This window comes from Nannobrachium achirus, assembly GCF_963921795.1.
Source record: "Nannobrachium achirus genome assembly, chromosome: 11".
NCBI classification, from domain to species: Eukaryota; Metazoa; Chordata; class Actinopteri; order Myctophiformes; family Myctophidae; genus Nannobrachium; species Nannobrachium achirus.
The window spans coordinates 43,280,709-43,300,236 of record NC_137820.1 but is presented as its reverse complement, the minus strand read 5'-3'; the positions used below and the strand labels follow the sequence as shown (position 1 = coordinate 43,300,236).

The following is a 19,528-nucleotide window of genomic DNA, read 5'->3' as shown; positions in this document are numbered from 1 at the left end:
GTGGAAAAGTGGGACTGAGTTACTAGGGCCCAAGGTGGAGGGGCCTTCATTATTTTATGCTTTAACTATTGAAAAGCGCGACACTCTGTGCCGCGTTGCGAGCTTGTAGATCTGCTATTTTGAAAAGTTGTGAAAATGTGTGCAAATCTTTGAATATATGTATTTTTTTTAAGCGAACATTTGTAACTCAAATTTTTGAGATGGGGGTCCGTGGCCAAATACATATCATTTTGGGGGTCCTTCACATGAAAAAGTTTGAGCACCACTGACATAGAAACAGGCTTTTCAAAAAACCTTAGAACTCAAAGACAAAAAAAATAATAAAAAAAGACAAAAATAGCAGATCTACAAGCTCGCAGCGCGGCACTCGGTGCCGCACTGTGAGCTTGTATATCTGCTATTTTTCAATAGTTAAAGCACAAAATAACGCGTAATAATGCGTTCCCAGTCTAAATGGTTAAACCCCCCCCAATGAAGAACATTCATGGGGGGCCCGCAGTGAATCCCTGTACCCACTGTGAGCTTGTATATCTGCTATTTTTCAATAGTTAAAGCACAAAATAACGCGTAATAATGCGTTCCCAGTCTAAATGGTTAAACCCCCCCCAATGAAGAACATTCATGGGGGGCCCGCAGTGAATCCCTGTACCCAGGGTCCAGAATTTAGTGCGACAGTCCTGTCTACCAGTCTGACCTCTCAGAAGGGGGAAGGGGTGAGTATATGTCCACTATTTCCTCCCATTCCCCTCAGAGGCCAGGCTCGAGGAAGACCAATGCAACCTTTGCCATGCAGGGAACTCGCCACACGCCGTTGTGTGATGGGAAACCGGAGGGAAAAAAACTCCCCAAATGTGTTGGGGAAATGGTGGAGGGGGATGGTGTTAATGGGGCTGGTCTCTGACACCGGCCCCGTCTATCACTGAAATTATCAGAGGATGAAAATCAGTAATGGGGGAATTCGTCTCGCCACAGTGGACTGATGAGTGCATGAGTGGGCAGAGGCTCTGTGTTAACGACTACCCCGGGCTCAGTCAGTGAAGGGTTGCACTGAGCCTGTAATATATATTTCAAATTGGACTCATTCATTGCTATGTTTTTGCCGCAGCCTGCATTCAGCAACAATCTTGAGTGAGTCACATGCAGAAATGTCCAACCTCTCTCAAACATTATTTATGCCTGTCAGACTTAATAAGGCTAATAAGTGAAATTTAGACACATGTCTATACGCGTAACTCAATGGAACCAATTAGTGACAGGATTGCAAGCATGTGAGCGTGGAACGGATGCTTTGATATCGATATCTCCTTTTCCATTAAGAGGAGATGGTTAACGAACCAATTTATATAGGCTTAGTGTTGTCTAGTGTATTTGCTTTTAATAGATTGTTTTCTGTCTTTTTTTAATGCTTAAGTGAGTGAAATGTAAAGAAAATCTAAATTGATTTCCTATAGACACAGGTGGATAATGATGTGTTTCATGGTAGAATAATGCTTATAGACACTAGGACTGTGACTTTCCACCCCATTAAATTAGAAAGATAATATCGTCGCTTTCAGGCAGAAACCTTGTATCTACATATTTCATTTTATTACGTAAAATACAGAATCCTGGGTACGGAGGCCAGTAGATCTGCAATTTCCTACCAATTTAGAAATAATGACATGCCCAAAATAGGGACACCAGGTTGAAAGTGGTTAAGTCTGCCTGTGGGTTTTATAAATATTGAACCAATGAAAAGTGTCAACAATTATTAATAATAACTGTATTGGATGCATTGAATCACAGGTTCTGACAAGTATACAAGGTTTTCCACCCAACAGAAACAATATGCACGTAGATTAAGTAGATATGGGTTCACCTCTACATCTTCACTGTCAGGCAGAAACCTCGTATCTCCAAGTTTCGAATTTGTATGTTATTTCCTAAAGTAAAGCACTGCTTCATCGCACAAGACTAGTGAAAATAGAGGTGTGGGGCATTGTGTGCTTGTAGATCGGCTCTTTTTAAAATGATAAATACAAAGCGAACAGTTTTGGACATACAAGGTTTCCATCCAACAACAAAGATATATTGATTGTAGGTCTGGTCAGTGAATATCTGTCATTATTGCCTCTTACACTGCCACTGTGCAGTTGACGCAGCTGTCACGTGCCAGTTAAGCAAAAAGAAAAACGTCCAGTCTTTCTCTGTGGCCTAGATAGCACCTCCACATGATGCTACACAGGATAGCAAAACACATGAAACCGCGTCTTCCCTGGATTATTGAGGTAGAATGAATAACATTGCAGCCAAAAAGAAAAGAAAACTACAGATATAGGGCCATTAGGCTACGCAGAATATAAAATGCAATACATTAGCAACCGGTACATACAGAACAGACATCAAGCAATACGTCTCTTTGATGTCTGACACTACTTGCTGGTAATTGCAAATAGGTTTTAAAAAGAACGGGGAAATTAAGTTTCACAAAATGCAGCAGGACTTATTGGGCAAGGTCATGTCTTGAGGACAGGCTGGAATGAGTACCGTTAAGGACGCGGCTGAATGTGAATTCTTGGTTCTGTTACCTAATTGTGGCGGCAGCGGTTGGTCTTGCATTCCCCTCTTAGGGAGAATGATACTGTATGTGAGCTGACTGTGAGCACAACCTTGTGCTACATCAAATGAGAGAAGAGCCCCAAATCGTCTCAGGCAGAACCAGAGCACTGCTTACAACCTTCCCTGATGGGAGGTCTGGGTTTCTCCCAGAGAATGACATGACTACATTAACACAATGTTTTGCTACTGTACCGTCTTGCATACATGTATAAACATGGGCTCAGTGGAGATAACTGTGCCCTGCATCAGTGCTTCTCAAACATATTCATGCCAAATGACGCCCAAAATGATAGTTTCTCTTCTTTACATTTTTATCCCACGATTTTGTATCTCATTTTTCACCCAGTGCCAATTGCCTATGCTGTAATCCTGGGTGCTGCTCTCCCCCTGCCAACCTGGGGAGGGCCCCGAACTGAGCTCATGCTTCCTTCAGTGCTTGAGGAATGAGCAGGCCGCTTCTTATCACCTGACAAGGGGGCGCTTCCCCAGTTGGACATGGAAGCGCGTGGAGCGCGTGGAAGGAACATGTTAAAGGACAACTCCTCCCTAAATCACTTCTAGACTCATTTTCCAACTTATATTGATCCAAAAAGACTGTCCATGGGGTCTATTAGGCAGAAATGCTCGTGTTGTCCAGTTTCCCCAGCAGAACCCAGCAGCTCTCATAGCATAGAGTGGAGTCTATAAGCCTATCGCTTTTACACTATTTTTTGTGGTCAACAGTTTTGTGTTTTTTTTTTTTTCATGAATGTGGTACAAGTTGTCGTTACAAACATATTCATGTCATTGTTGTCCCACACAAGCCATCACACTCTGCTAAACAGATGTTAGGCTTTTATGTGTTTTGCCAAGTCCCGGAAAAGATGCCCTGTGATTGGCCAGGCAGTACAGTCACTTTGATTGGCACTTTTGAAGAATGCTCACCCCAAAACATTATTTATGAGATTGTGGTGGCTTGTGTGGGACAACGATGGCATGGATGTATTTGTAATGACAACTAGTAACACATTCATGAAAAAATAAAACACTTTTGACCACAACAATTAGTGTCATAGCGATAAGCTTATAGGCTCCACTCTATGCTATGACAGCTGCTGCGTTCTGGAAACTGGACAACAGAGGCATTTCTGCCTAATAGACCCCATGGACAGTCTTTTGGGATCAATATAAGTAGGAAATGAGCCTAGAAGTAATTTAGGGAGGAGTTGTCCTTTAATGAAACCAGTTCCTTTCCCCTCCATCAGGTGCCCTGGCTGGCCAGGGGGAGGCATTATAGAGACCAGGATTACTGCATGTTTTTGTGAGGGTATCTACCCTATAGGGGACACAGAGAGAGCGTTTAAACTGTCAGACCCCCAGGAATGCCCTATAGGACCTGTGGGGGATCCTGGATGGATCCCACATTGAGAACAACTGCCATAATAAAATGAGCTTAAAGATATAATGGCAACAAATAAAGATATGCTAGTGATTCACCAGTGAATATGGCACCATGGCGCTCTTGTTTACGATGTCGCAGTGTGTGTTCTGCCCATGGCTGAGTTATGGCTGATTTATACTTGGTTTTGCCCTCCGTGTCTGGTCGACCGATACACAGCAGATCTACAAGCTCACAGAGCGTCGCAGCGTGAAGCGTTATGAGCATGTAGACCTGCTATTTTCCAAGCGCGACACCACTGCACAGATAAGTATAAGTCAGGCGTAATTTTCAAAGCAGGACCCCGTGGCAGTTAGGGCTAATAAATCAATATTATGCTCTAACATTTGAGGCTGAAATTGGACTCGTTGGTCATATAGCTTAAAATGTGGGATGGTTTTTTTCCCTCGCTCTCCGTGTGAAGAAGACATGCGAACACCCACCCACCCTTTAATCGTTCAGACTGACACCCCCCCCCCCCCCCCCGGCCTGAATAGGAGATGACACTTTTAGAGCAGATTCAAAGGCAACAAATATTTTGTCCCAGTTCACAATAATAAATAAATAAAACGCTACCAGTGGGTGCTACAGAGCAGCGCACTTGTGGGAGTAGTACAATCCAAACCCAATTCAACCAATTAAGGTAGCAGCCTTGGGAAAGCAATTCTTTATTTTTTATCAAGTCGGTCGGTGATAAATTCTAGTCAGTCTAGAGGATCCTGGGCTGCCAGGAGCGGGGCTGAGACATTAAAGGGAATCCTGTGATGAATGAAACCGCGCTTGGCGGGAGATTCCCCACAATCTCCAGAGCAACTACTGTAGTTTCCTTTCCACGAGATCCCCCGATTCCACAAAGGATGCGCGAGAAGGAGGAGGAGGACCGCCCTCGATGATGCTGAAGTAGCCATTTCAAAACATTGCAGTGGTTTAGGATGCTGCAGTTACAGCCTCTGGGCAAAGTTGTGCAGTTATGGCTTCATATGCCGCCCCTCTAAGTGGCTAATTAAATGGCAGTGGGGGTAATATAGACGCAACTCTCCTTTATCACATCAGACCAAAGAGGAAATAATATTCCCCGAGCTCTCTCTCTCTCTCTCTCTCTAGCTATAAGCTGGATCTGGGGGCCCGGCCGGGAGGCATTGATTTCACTGTAATTTGCCTTTAGGTGACAGAGAATCTGCTGAGCAGTGGAGCTATAGCGAGCTATTCTAACATTCTACATTAATTCACTGCTTAGCTGGAGATTAGCATCGATTGGTCCGCCTGAGGTAAGAGGGAGGTGGGTGAAGACAGAGGACTAGTTTACCGCCTCTCCTGCAGTACAAGGGAAACACATAGGCGCTTTTCATTTCCAACACTATTTTCAAGAAGCACTAACATGTGTTGTGGTGCGTCGTGAGACATTAAGAGGGCCACATTATCGTCCTTCATTGAGCGGGGCTGACTTGGTTTTGGTGGTTGTGTGAAAAGAATAATGAACACTGACCGCGTTTAGCTGAGGATGATTGTGACTGAACACACTGGATCACAGGGAATTATGTAATTTTTCATGTTGTGCATGGCTCTGCATGAGGCTAGCAGTCTATAAGAGGGTCGGTGTGTGTGTGTGCGCGTGAGTGCGTGTGCGTGCTAGGGCACTCGTGTGAGCTTTGTTATTGATCATAGCACGCAGCGTATATTTGCTCATAATAATGTGTGTGGCAGCCGAGCATTACTATTATTCCTCATCTGTTACAGTACATCCATACAATCCCATACAGTAATTCATCTTGACGCATTTGGAACCTTTCGGGGCCGGTCGAGGACACCGTAATTGGATTACACTTTACAATTTAGACACTCTACTACCGCTCCGCCGTCGCACAAACAGCTGCCTCGACAGCGGCAATCAATTTGTGTCCAATTCCGCAGCTCTGCGGAGCGTCATCCTCAGATGCACACTGCACAGCTACAAACACAAGCAAGGAGGATGACCTTCACATTGCTGCTCGTCCCTGGACGGCTCCTTTGTCTCAGCGCTCCCGGGTCCCTGCCTGGGACGTGGCCTGGGCGTAACGGTCAACCAATGTGAAAATAAAATCATGAACAGACACAATAGAGGGTGTTTATTTCTTCCCGTTATTGACCACGCGCTCACCTTCCTCCTACCACGGCCGCGGGCTAATCGTTTGGAGATAATAAGTCATGAAAGGAGGTCGTGCTTGTGTATGTGGCACTAATGGCGTGCATCTCTGCGACGTGCTCTCGCTGCCTCGACCTCTCGTTTACTGCCTCGGTCTGAACCTCCCCGGTCTATTTATATGTTATTTGTACCGTAGTAAAGCGCCATTGAGATTCACGCACAATAAGAGCCTCTTCATCCCCAAGGGCCGGAGGCACAGTCACCCATAACGAGGTAACGATGTGGTCACTGTGACTTCTCATCCGGCACTAAAGCCGCATTTAGACTTTGTTGCGCGCTGCTGGTGTTGTGTGCAGTTGTGCACCCAATGTCAGCACATCTGCAAGCTCACAGCTTTTCGACAAGTTGAGTAGTAGATAGGAGCAGAAGCCCTCTGTGCACCATTTAGTCTCTGTGCTAAATGGTGCATTTATATAGCGCCTTTATCCAAAGCGCTTTACAATGGGCGTTACATTTACCCATTCGCGCACACAGTCACACACCGATGGCGGATGAAACCATGCAAGGCACCAGCCTGCTCTTCAGGAGCGGTTAGGGGTTCATTGGTCTTTTGACACTAACCCAGCCGGGGGTTGAACCTTCCAAACTTTCCCAAGTGGTCACACTACTAGTGGTGGGAAAAGTACTCAAATGGTTTACTTAAGTAAAAGTATCAATACTGCAACGTAGAAATACTCTGTCACAAGTAAAAGTCTGGAATTCCACACTACAGTACCTCCTGAGCCACTGCTTGCCCCTTTGCTCAGTCTGTGATTCCTGTGTCAAACGATGGGGATAACAGCATGGGAATGTGTGACAGAAAGCAGGGGGTAATGACGTGCCAATCACCAGTCACCAAGGTAGCTGTCATGATCCTCGTAGCCACAGCTCGCTTTGCTTGGCCCTTTCTTCTGATCTCCAGTTGTTTCGCTACACGTCCAAGTCAGCGCGTTATGCTGCTGACAGGACGCCCCCTGGGTATCAACCCAGTGACAAATAAACCCTGTTGATTCTCGATTCCTCCACTAGCCTCACACCTTGAGTTCTTTCATTTGCATTAGGCTACCTCAACTCCCTGTAGGGAAACGTACCGTGTCCATATCCCATTTGATATGCAACAGGGGCTAAATGAGCTCAGAACACAAACCAGGCACAAATTGAAGCAGCGAGAGAAAAGAGACGCACAGATTAGGGCAGCCCCTGGACACCCGCTAGCCCCTGACAATATACCGGACACAGTCATTTGGAAGGCGTATGGAGATAATTTACAAACTGCAGGTTAGCGCTGATTTAAATCAAGGTTCACCCTCCGCGGGGAATGCTAATTAACCAGAGCTCAATGGCTACAGTGTTGTTCCCTGCTCACATCCAGTAAATGTCATTACGATCCAAACAGACCGGCCCAGGTGAACACGGAACAGTCAGACCCTCCGGGCTATATTCTTCTCATGAGCTGTGAATATATAGAGTGTATGATACGATGAAATATGGACCACGTTAAATGCACATAAAAGTGATCCGGACTGTAATGGCCTCATAAAAAGGAATCCTTGCGTGACTCGTATTGATGGAATATACTGATTACATGACCCCTCATGCATCGTAGGTGGGTGGGGGTCAACCACTTAAGCACTATATATTTCCTCTTAGGATGAATAGCGGATATAGAGTACAAGCGGATCTACAAGCAGGAAAGTCTTGGAAATCTTTTGTACATGCCCAATTAGCATGTTGAACCTCTAACTCATGGATCTTCAGGGTTAATACAGTGGTTTTTACATGAACCCTTTGGACCCTAGCATCCCTATTCCGAGGGGAATATTAGCAGACAATTGCAGTTCTACAAGCTGCGACGCGTTGTGAGCTTGTAGATTGTCTATTTCCAGCGAAGAGTTTTGTTGTGGGGGAAAAAAGAGAAAAAAGAGCTGACCAAGTAAATGGACTACATTTATGTAGCACTTTACAATGTACTTCACATTCACACATTCACACACCGATGGCGGACGAAACCATACAAGGCACCAACCTGCTCATCTGGAGAAGTTGAGGGGTTCAGTGTCTTGCTCAAGGGCACTTCGACACATAGTCAGGGGGAGCCGGGAATTTAATAGCCGGGGAGCCGCTGTGCCAAAATGAGAGAAGACCTGTGATGTCATGACATACTCCAAATTTTAGTTTTTCCTATTAATTTGGTCAATATGGTACACAGAATGAGAGGCCTGCTCTGCCGGAAACACTGCGAAAAAAAGTTTCCCATTGACTTCAGTATACTGGAAAAAAACACACCAAAAAAAGTAGCATGTGAGGGGTCAAACTAAGGGTTCTTCATGATTCTGAATCCATTGCAAGCATTTTTTTTGCATGAAAAACATTCCTTGGGCTAGATTTCAGCCTCTCAAACCTATCAAACGGTGAAAAGTGATGACTCATCACTTTTCACAGGTTTGAGAGGCTGAAATCTAGCCCAAGGAATGTTTTTCATGCAAAACAAATGCTTGCAATGGATTCCGAATCATCAAGAACCCCTAGTTTGACCCCTCACATGCTACTTAAAGCATATTTTTTTTGGTGTGTTTCTTTCCTATATTGAAGTCGATGGAGTGAATATACAAATGGCCATAACTTCTTTTCGCAGAGTTTCCGGCAGAGCAGGCCTCTCATTCTGTGTACCTTAATGACCAAATGAATAGAAAAAACAAGAATAAAAAGTATGTCATGACGTCACAGGTAAAACCCTATTCTTTGAGCTTTTGGGCCTGTGGCTCCCCGGCTATAACCTGGAACCTTTGGATTCCAAGACAGAGGCTCTACCTCTTGAGCCACTGCCACTGCCACGACAATGGTCAAGTTTGCTATGTACTGAGAGTTTAAACAGAAAAGGTCATGTGCACACAAATAAACAAACAGGCTGTCAAACAAGTCTATGAAGCTATCTATGAAATCTATGGAAAAGATCGAGAAATCTGCAACACAATTTTATACAGTATATACAAGTGGGGGGTCCCTGCTTCATCTCCATCTCTTTCCCCCTGCCTTGATCTGCTTCACCTGGCAGTGACTGATGGAGCTCAGCTGTGCCCTTTAGTGCAAAAAGAAAGAGAGGGAAAAAGGGGGTGGATGGGAGGTGTAGGGAGGTTGTTGGAATGTTTGTTACAATGGGAATTCTCTAGAGTCATAGAAGATTACTGAACTTTTCAGCTGTTGGAGGTCTGGTCGGTCTGGGGAAGAGGAAGAAGAAAAAAAGCAGGCAAATTGCTTCAGCACCTTTGGATCGGAAAAAAGGAACTGCATAGTGGGACAGTCTGACTGAAATGCTTCACATTGGGCCAGTGGTAGAGCAGAGACGCCCACACACGCACATTAACTTGGCATTACTATACTTGCAGACAGCAATGTTTTAGGATGGCTATTTTATTTTGTGTTATCAATGCCTTCAGTTCAAGTTCTACAGTGCGTGTGGGGACATCTGGCCCTCATATAATTGCCCTGCTTGCTGGCATGCACACACACACACACACGCACGCACGCACGCACGCACGCACGCACGCACACATTTTAACTATATATTTATGTCCACATAAAAGAGAAATATTATTGGTGCAGTGAGGTAACATATCATGATACAATACTGTAGGCGTGTCACTCAGTACACTTTGGGTATAAGTAACAGCCACTCCGCCATATGTGTCAACTGCCAATTATAGCAGAGACAGCACAATACTTTGCCAGCCTTTTTGCCTCCCTTTTGGGCATCCCAAGTTGTTGAAGCCCTCTAACAACCAATCTGTGTGGGTATGTCCAAGGCTGCCAAATAGGAAAACAATTAGTCTGCACCTATAACCTAGCTCTGAGATGGTATGTAGGAGTGGTTTGTATTTCTATTTAATGACCTTGGTCATAAAGGCTTCCTCTAGCACCTAGGCTAGGGTCAAAGCTCAAAGGTGCATGCCATCTCTAATATAGACACTTCCCTGGACTCTTCATCAACCACATCATCACTCACTTTGCGAATGAATCAGGGGAGACAAAAAACTGCCAGTAAATAGCTATGATAACTCCATTTTCTTCATTAACTGTAATTCCTGTTCCTATGAAACACACAAATCTATTTGAGAATAGATAAGAAGGTTTCTAAAAAATATATGTCCTGGCAGAGCATATGAGCAATACTGTTTTGGTTGTTTGGTTTTGGTTAATTTGAGAAAAATGTTTTGTATTTTGGAAAAGGAGAGGGCTATTTATTATCATATTGTTGTAGTTTGGAACATTAGATCATTTGGTTCAGACAAACATATGGGGGCCAGTTAATATAAGGCTAATCTGGGCCAAATTAAAACAATACATAAGTGGGCCAGTTGGTATAAACTTAATCTGGGCCAAATATACCCAAATCATATGTGGGACAGTTAATAAAAAGACTATACATGGACCAAATGGACCAAACCACAATCGGCCCGCATGTGGAATGCCATCATGTAAACAGTGCCGTCATTGCCAGACCATGGCCCACATCCGGTTCACATACCACTTGCCAAAGCCAGAGGTAGGCCAGACATGCCGAATTGCAGTCACTTTTGGGCCAGACCCGTCTACTATGTGGGATCTGGTGTATTAGCAAGATGTAAATATGTCTGGGTTATCACAGAGATGGAACATGGATGAAATGACATGGGAATGTTTGTACATTCTCCCTGTAGATGCATGATATGTTGATAATGTCCTTTGCTATGAGTAACACTCTGCTATGTACATCCCTTTGTATTCATAGCAGCCATTCAAGATGTGCGACAGTGTTTTTAAAAAAAAGCAATGAGGAACCTGAGTGCTGGGGAACCAGATGGAAAGACTGAGTCTGGAAGTCTGGCTTTAACTGTGAATGCGACGAGCACGCACGCACGCACACACGCACGCACGCACACACGCACACTTACAGGTACAGGTACAAGCAGCATGTTTCTGATACCTGTAAAAGTATCATCAGCTCATCTACCCCTTGGTCAATGAGAGCCTGGGTGCATTTGAATCTGAAATGTCAACTCCAGTGATTAAATCAATGAAGAAACTAATCTTTTGTTGCCTTTGTCCAAATGGTTTATAAATCCTCAGAGCGTTTCCCCCTAAAGCAAAGCACTGGGATTCATGAATGCTAAACACACTCTGGTTCTCTCTCTCCGCTAACAAAAGGATCCTCTTTGATACCGCCACCCCTCTTGCACTGGTGAGATAAGGATGCTGAGCTGACATTTTTTTTTCACCCCCTCTGAAATGTGAATATGAAATGAGGCTGTTGATGCGCCGCGGATAATGGCATCAACCCCGTTTAGCTCCACATCCCGATCTCTGACAAAAGACATGCCGTCGACGCACATTTTGGACACATGTTTGGAGGATGAGGACATGGCAGCGAAAACATGAGTTACCATCTGAGAGTCTGAATCATATAATATGCATGGGAACATACGTGTGTGTGTGTCTCTGCAAGAGAGAATGCCATGCATATGGTACGTACAGTGTAGCCTACAGTATATTTGTGTGTGCACAAAAGAGAGAGTGACTTTTAGAGCAGGGGTTCCCAAACATTTTTGTCTCAGGGCACCCCATAAATACTTTTTTAATCCGAGGCACCCCTACATTATAATTTTCACTCCCAGCATATTTATAGCATATCGTCGTTGTCGGGTGGAAACCTTGTATGTAAAACCGTTCGTTTTGTATTTATCATCTATAAAATGTACTAAACTAGTGAAAACAGCAGATCTACAAGCACCAAGCCTCACATTGCGAGGCGTTGTGTGCTTGTAGATCGGCTGTTTTCACTAGTTTTGTGCGACAGAGGTTTCTGCCTGACAGTAACGATATTTTAGTGATTATGTTGCGAGGAAAACGTTTAGGAAACAATTAGACCTCAGAACAAATTTCACAGGTCTTTCTAGGGTTCAGGTCCGTCATTTTGGACCAGTGAAGAAACCTTGCATGCTCTAAGCACATGCACGCATAAATACTGTACGTGCGTATGGGGAGCAATGGGGACGTGCATTCTTTGCACTTTATCGTCGTTCTTGGGTGGAAACCTTGTATGTCCAAAACCATTTGTCAAGTATTTATCATTTTTAAAATTATTTAAACTAGTGAAAATAGCCGATCTACAAGCACAATGGCTGTTTTCACTACTTTTGTGCAATGGCCTTGTATGATGAAGCAGTGCTTTACTCAGTAGTTGGCCTCCGAATCGAAGGGCTGCAGTCAGTGGCTGAGAGGAGGATCAGGGACAAACTGAACTCCATCATGGTTAACCCCTCCCATCCACTCTATGCTGATCTGCAGGAAAGGGCGAGCACCTTCAGCCAGAGGCTCACCCTCCCTCCGAAAATGCATACGGAGAGATACAGACTCTCTTTCTTGCCAACTGCCATCAGACTGTACAATGAAGACTTATAAGAACTTTCTCCCTCATGTACAGTATTGTCGATCGGGGCCTTGTGTGTTTGTGTCCATGGTGTCTATTGTGTTAATGTTGTCTAGTAGTTATTCATGTATTGTCAGACTATGCTGCTGTTACGCTTCAATTTCCTCTCGGGGATTAATAAAGTATATCTCATCTCATCTCATTACTTTCCAAAAAAATGAACACATTTGAAACGTGGAGATACAAGGTTTCTGCCCGACAGTGACGTTATGCATACTGAACCCTGGTCAGTACAGTGAAGGAATGAAGTACAGTAAAGGAATGAGGTACAGTAGCAGCGTGGTCGTGGAAGAGTAATGTGACTCCGCCGAGAGGACACCACCGCGGAGAAGACAGAGGAAGAGCAGCGACGCCGTTCTGCTCACAGGGCAGCCATTAATAGGAGCTACATTAATCACCCACCCCTCATGTCGGGCATACCTGCAGCCCCTTGCATGCATGTGTGTGCGTGTCCGTCCGCGTTTAACAGCAGATCCCCTCGATCAGGAACCTAGATCAGATACTGTCACTAAACAATAATCCATGTGCTAGTTGGTCACTTTGATGAGCGTCCCCAACGGGAACGCGCCGAGGGCTGATGACCGCAGCCCGTGGGCGCTGTAATCGGCCTGGAAACCCTCCTGCCCTGGGGGAGAGAGGGGGGGGGGGGGGGGGGGGGCTCAGCCTACTCTTAATCCCCCATAAGAAAGAGGAGCCAGATGGCCGTGAACAACTGCTGGAAGGCGAGGGGATGAGCGCATGCATGGAGATGCCAGGAGTGCCTATCACTGTTTACCTCCTGCTTCAAGTTACTTCTGTAAAGACCGGCGGAACGGAACGGAACGGCACGGCGCAGCACGTTCAAGGATGCATGCACTGCCGCGTGCATGCGCGCGCGTGTGTGTGTGTGTGTCTGAGGGGGTCCTCCAAATCTTTGTGTGAAATAAAACTTTTTTCTCCTTTTTAACCTTTTTAACCACTTGAACCCTAGCATCCATGTTCTGAGAACATTAGCCAAATATAGCAGATCGACAAGCTCACAACGCCTCGCAGAGCTTGTAGATTGGCTATTTTCAGCAAGAGGTTTGGTGTAGAGTGGGAAAAGAGCAGAATAAGTACAGACTGAAAGGTTAAGTTTATTAAGTATTGACGGTTCAAGTGGTTAAATATCTGAAAACACACATTGACATGAATCCAAAATACATTGACGATTGTGCTGTCAAACGATGAAACTATATGGAATCTATGAAAAGGTTGTGGGGGTCCCTGCTTCATCTCTCTCTCAACTAAGGGGTCCTTGGCCTGAAAAGGTTGAAGACCCCTGGTGTACGTGTCTGTATGTGAGCATGTTTTGGGGTATGCGTGTGTGTGTGTGTGTACACGTGTGTGTGTGTGTGTGTGTGTGTGTGTGTGTGTGTGTGTGTGTGTGTGTGTGTGTGTGTGCGCGCGCGCGCGCGAACATTCAAAGAAGAGAGACACCCGCTGTACCTGGCATCAAATTACTCCCCACCCCCCCAGCAGCTCGCAGTATCTTCAGAGTCAGACCTCCGCGCCAGTCACAGTAACATAGCGATTCCTGGAGTGTCACTGGGGCCGGTGGAGGGGGGAGCAACGCTGTCCCAGGGGTGTCAGGATACAAGCTGACCCCCACCCCATTAACCCCACCGCGAGTCCACAGTAGGCCCACCACGGGGCAATAAAGCTTTCCAACCAGGGAGGGAATGCCCCGAGCCTCAGTGTCGGACACAGAGTACCAGTCAGCCGGGCGCGGATGGACGGTGAAGACCACTATAGCCCCCTCCAAGAGGGTCTCCTCCCGATAGACGGCGGACCATTGGCCCCCAGGGAGGGAACGGCGTTCGTTCATGCCGAGCCAAGGGTGAGCAGAGGGCAATGAGCTTCAATATGCAGATGTGGGGGCGTGCGGGTGGGTGGCATTCATTAAAACGAACATTACAAGGGCTCAATTAATGCACAGCATGAGATGAGCCGTGCCGTGCTGTGCGATCCCAAAGCCACTAGAGACCGGTCTGGATCAGCAAGCGTGCCGTGCATACATATGTATGTATGCATAGCGTAGAGACAGGTCCCTCAGTTCTGTGGGGAGTCCCCCCTGGCTCCCTCTAGGGATGCCACAAATTGATTTTTCACGGCGGACTAAAAGGGCTGCTTTAGTCTTGAGTCTGAGGCCACCGAGCTTTGGAAGCCAAAGCCTCTTTTCCCCAACTCTCTATTAGTGATGCGCGGGCAGCAGCTGGTTATTAGCAGAGCGGTTCTGCTACTCCAAGGGGTTAAGCGTGACTTGAGCTCACGAAGACCCCCAGAAAGCAATAGCGCCTTCTTACAAATCCCCCTCTGACTGGCCCGGCGGTCGATGTCAGGGTCACACTGACCCCGGTGGCCTTTAGTCCAGTCAGCTTCTGATCTAGGAGCCTATAGCATACTGGACATGTGTTAGAGAAAAGGTTACCATGTCACCTTTAACCCACCTCTGTATCTCTGATCTCACATTTTGTTGAGAAAACAAAAGGCCAAATGACTATTTATTTAGTAAACCAGTTCAAACAAGTAAGCCGTTGATGGCCAATTTGCTCGCGAAGAGATGCCCGTCACGGCGCAGTAGTAAACCAACAAACGATAGATACCCACAATGCAGTCCACAAAGGGCACACTCCAATCAATCAACATTGCAACATCAACATCTTTCAACGTCAGGTGTATTGTCACATCACCAAGTTTAAACCAAGTCTAAAAAAGTTGGTGCAATTGTTTTCTGCAGGCATCCTCCGTATAGCAGTTACAATAAAGAGAATATGTTTAACATCTAGAGGTATAGTATGTGTTCAAGGCATAAATAAGCATGGTGATTGGGGCATCAAATATCAAAAACATATATCAAATGTGTGTGACAGCATTGGGCATTGTGCAAAATATCAGAGGATGGGTATCAAATGCACATGGATGTATGAGACTGTATAATATGTATCTATCAATGTAGCTCCACCCAGCGTTTCTTTAACAGTGGAGTTAGGGTCAGGCACACTCTAATAGCCCTTAAGCCATTGAAATGTCCTCAGTGTGAACCAGTCCTGCCTGCCATGCCAATCTCCATCAAGCCCGAGTTATACTTAGCAATTACATGACCAGTGCAATTAAATAGCAGATCTACAAGATACAACTCGCCTAGGCTGCAACACGTCGTGAGCTTGTAGATCTGCCATTCCCGGCCGCGCCACATCGACGTGCAATTACTAAGTATAAATCACCCGTGCAGTCTCTCGTGGATTTGACAACGGGACATATTTTGCCCCAGAGCGGCATAACTAAGCGAGACCAAATACAGCTCGCGCCAGCGGCCTGCCCCCTGGCTGTGCTGTGCATCAGCGGTAAATGGACTATACATAATAATGTGTAAATTATTCAAATGCTGGTGTGTATCATCGCCGTAGCGGGGCCAGCTCTGGTATGGCCGACGTGCCCCAGTTAGCAGGCCCCAGAGTCATCGCAGTGGCGGTGCCATGGTGGGCATGCATGCCCCCCCCCCCCCCCCCCCCCCCCAGCGTGTTAAGGATGTTTTTCTCACTCTTAACGCTTCACTGCCTTCACACCAAAGGCTTGGCCTCATAAACTCTAAGCCCCATAATCCACTGTGTCAATGTTGGAGGGACCACCAACTTTCACAAACAAATGGGGTGGGGGGAGTTGGGGGGGGGGGGGGGGGGGGGTGCGGGGAGTTGGGGGGCGAGGTGGGGGGAATTACGAGGCAACATGAGTGACAAGTGTGAATGGATTTAGACTGAAAGTGTGATCAATGTTAGAATATTATAATAAAGTCAGTCAGATAATCGCATCCCGAGTCTTACACGATGGGGTTCTTTGCCAGAATAAATGTTAATGCGTCATGTAAATAAATCAATGAGTGAAATTGCTGAATCACGCAATTCTCTAATAGAGTCACGTCATTATCTCCCCGAGAACAAAGGTGTCTTCCTGAAATGACACCTATCAGGTTGCCTCCCCCCTCCCTCCCTCCCTCGGGTCAGTGGCGCCTTCAGATGAAATGTGGCTCCCTCTTAATGGCCAGGTCATTACATGCGGTGTCCCTTTACGGCATGTTGCGGTGGCCCCAGTGGCCCGTCAGTGTCACGCGTACCGGCATGTCCCCCCCCCCCCCATGTCAACCCCCCCTTCGGTACTCAACACGCGCGGCACCCCTATGTTAGCTTGTAAATCAGCGCGCGCTTGTAAAACCATCCCAATGGACAAACCCCAGTGACCCCCCCCAAACACGCTGGACAACCCCGGTGACCCCTCCCCCCCCTCCCAATCCCCACCAGCACCATATTTCAGCGACTGCCCCCCCCCCCCCCCCATCCCATCCCAAACCCAGCCTCACACACGGATAAAAAAAGGATAAGGACGCGGTGCAGCAGCAGCAGCGCTCCTGCAACCCGGGGATGGCAGCTCGTCCAGAATGAAAGGGCATGCATGAGCAGCCTGACGTAATGAACCGAAACACGAGAGCGCAAGTCGTCATGTCATGCTGCCTCGCAGTCAAGATCCTGTCAGGCACAGCAGACCTCCCTGCGCACAGCAACCACCCAGTCCACTTTCACATGAACCATGAAACATCATATATACTGTATAGAGATCTACAAGTAGATCTGCTGTTTTCGTCATTCGTCGTACCACAGATTATATACCGGTATATACATAGGGCTCAGCGTCATTCACAGTTGCTCAACCCAGAACAAGCTTGGCTTGCTGTGGCACACAGCATCTCTTATGTGTAATTATCATCAAAGCAGCAAGAGTGAGATAGGTAGAGAGGGAGAGAACGAGAGAGTGCGAGAGAGAGAGAGAGAGACGGAGAGTGTGAGAGAGAGATATGCCAGAATAGACAGAAACAAAATGTGAACACTTACCCAGAAGATGAGATTGAAGAAGAACATCATATACTTCAGACAGCACAGGCAGCCTCGAGCCATGTTGCACTTCTTGAATTCTAAAAGGAACACAAACGATAGATCCAGGTAAAACACCACGTACTTGCTGCCTTTCGGGGAGCTGTACTTATTGCCGCTCTTGTCTCCCGCACCACTGGCGTCAGCCGGCGCTGCAGCCGCCCCAGCCTGCGCCTGCTGCTGCTGCTGTGCGTTATTGCGCGGCCCCGTGGAGCCGTAGAACGCGCCGGCGGTGAAGCCGCGGCCGCCAAACGGCCGGCCGGAGGTGGAGGCGCGGGCGAAGTCGGAGTCGCGGCTATCCACGGACGGGCTGCGGTGAATGGCTGACTCCTCACTGCTGGACTTCTCCATGCTCTAGAGCTGGGGCTGCGGTTGATGATGGGGCGCCTGCTGACGCACAGTCTACCATAGTCTCAGAGGTGGCAAACCACTTAGTCCTCCCGAACACACGCGCGGCGCGCACGACCCCGCACAGTGCAGCACAGAAGTTGACCCCAAACTCAGGCGGAAAGGTTCTATAGTCCCTGAAGTGGAGGCGGAGAAGGACTGGAACCTCCCGCTTGGCTTACACTTGTCTGTCCCTTGAACGCGGCCGGTTCCTCGATAGTCCCGGATTAGCGGCGGAAAGGGGTCCCGCGGGGAGCATCACCCTACTTAAGGGAGAAGAGAGAGAGAGAGAGAGGGGGGGAGTGGAAGTGTGGTGCTATAGGCTCAACCTGTGCCCCTGCACTCTGCCTGGAGGGTGGGGTGGTGGTGGTGGGGGGTATTCCAGTGGGAGTCAGACCCCCAATGTGAATCTCCACCTCTCAGCTGCTTCACTTCCACATTCCCCTGCTGACCTCAGCGCTAGATTCTCGGGGGCAGATACGACAGCCGCTTCCCCCCTCCCCGGTCCTGTGGTACTGTAACTCCCCCCCTCCCGCACCACCAGGGCTTCACTCCACTTCTTCCTTCTATCTCTCCTCTCCTCCTCGGCTCGTGTGCTGCCTCAGCTCTCTCTCTCGCTCTCTCTCTCTCTACGCTCCCAACGTGCGCTTTGGTCCTCCACTATCTTCTCTTCCTCAGTGTGCCTTCCCTCTCTGCTGTACCATTCTGCACTCAGATGGCTCAGTCCTGTGCACTGTGCTCACACTCTCTCAGTGGCAAGCGGCTGATGCGCTATTATCGGCAGCCGCAACTAGCGGGCATTCCCTCTCCCCCAGCAAGAGTGCTAAGCCTCCCACGCCCCCTCATATCTCTCTCTCTCACACACACACATACACACACACACACACACACACTCTCTCTCTCTCTCACTCTTGGCCACTCCCCCATTACTGAGCAGTCGCCCAATGCGGCAGCTGCGAGCCGCCCGGCACTCCTCCCCTCTCTCTCTCTCCGCTCTCACAGTGGCTTTTAATAAGCCTCATCAGTGCATCTCGCTTCTGACTATACAAGTTCAGCAATTCTGCAGGACCAGTGTCCAGGGGAGACCAGTGTACATGAATATACATTATACACACACACACACACACACACACACACACACACACACACACACACACACACACACACACACACACACACACACACACACACACACACACACACACACACACACACACACACACACACACACACACACACACACACACACACACAAAAACAAAAACACATGAGACAGCTTGGGAATTGTATGTGAAGGAGGAGCAGGGTAAGGGTGGTTGTCGGGGGACCAGGAGAGGTAGAGAGCATATTAATAACATCTATTTAAGCGTGTGTGACTGAAGGCTTTCACTGTCAGCCTCAAGGCGGTGGGGAGGTGGTATCAGCAACTATGATTTCATGTACACCAGGATAGCTGCTCACGCTGAGGGGGCCTCCCACCACCCAGTCCATATTTACAGTCTCATAATTTTAATTCTGCACACTGCCATATTTGCACCATATTTAACTCTGGCACC

The 19,528-nt window shown here is 47.3% G+C and overlaps 1 protein-coding gene across 1 annotated transcript in view; it reads right to left on the bottom strand.

The window, feature by feature from the left end:
* Positions 1-17,936, bottom strand: part of tspan9a (tetraspanin 9a) — a gene marked incomplete at both ends in the record, with an annotated part of 135,231 nt that extends 117,295 nt beyond the window's left edge. The window contains one exon of the mRNA XM_080736805.1: positions 17,547-17,936. Coding sequence (XP_080592931.1) covers positions 17,547-17,936 — 390 coding nt within the window. The remainder of the gene's footprint in view (positions 1-17,546) is intronic.
* Between the last annotated feature and the right edge of the window lie 1,592 nt (positions 17,937-19,528).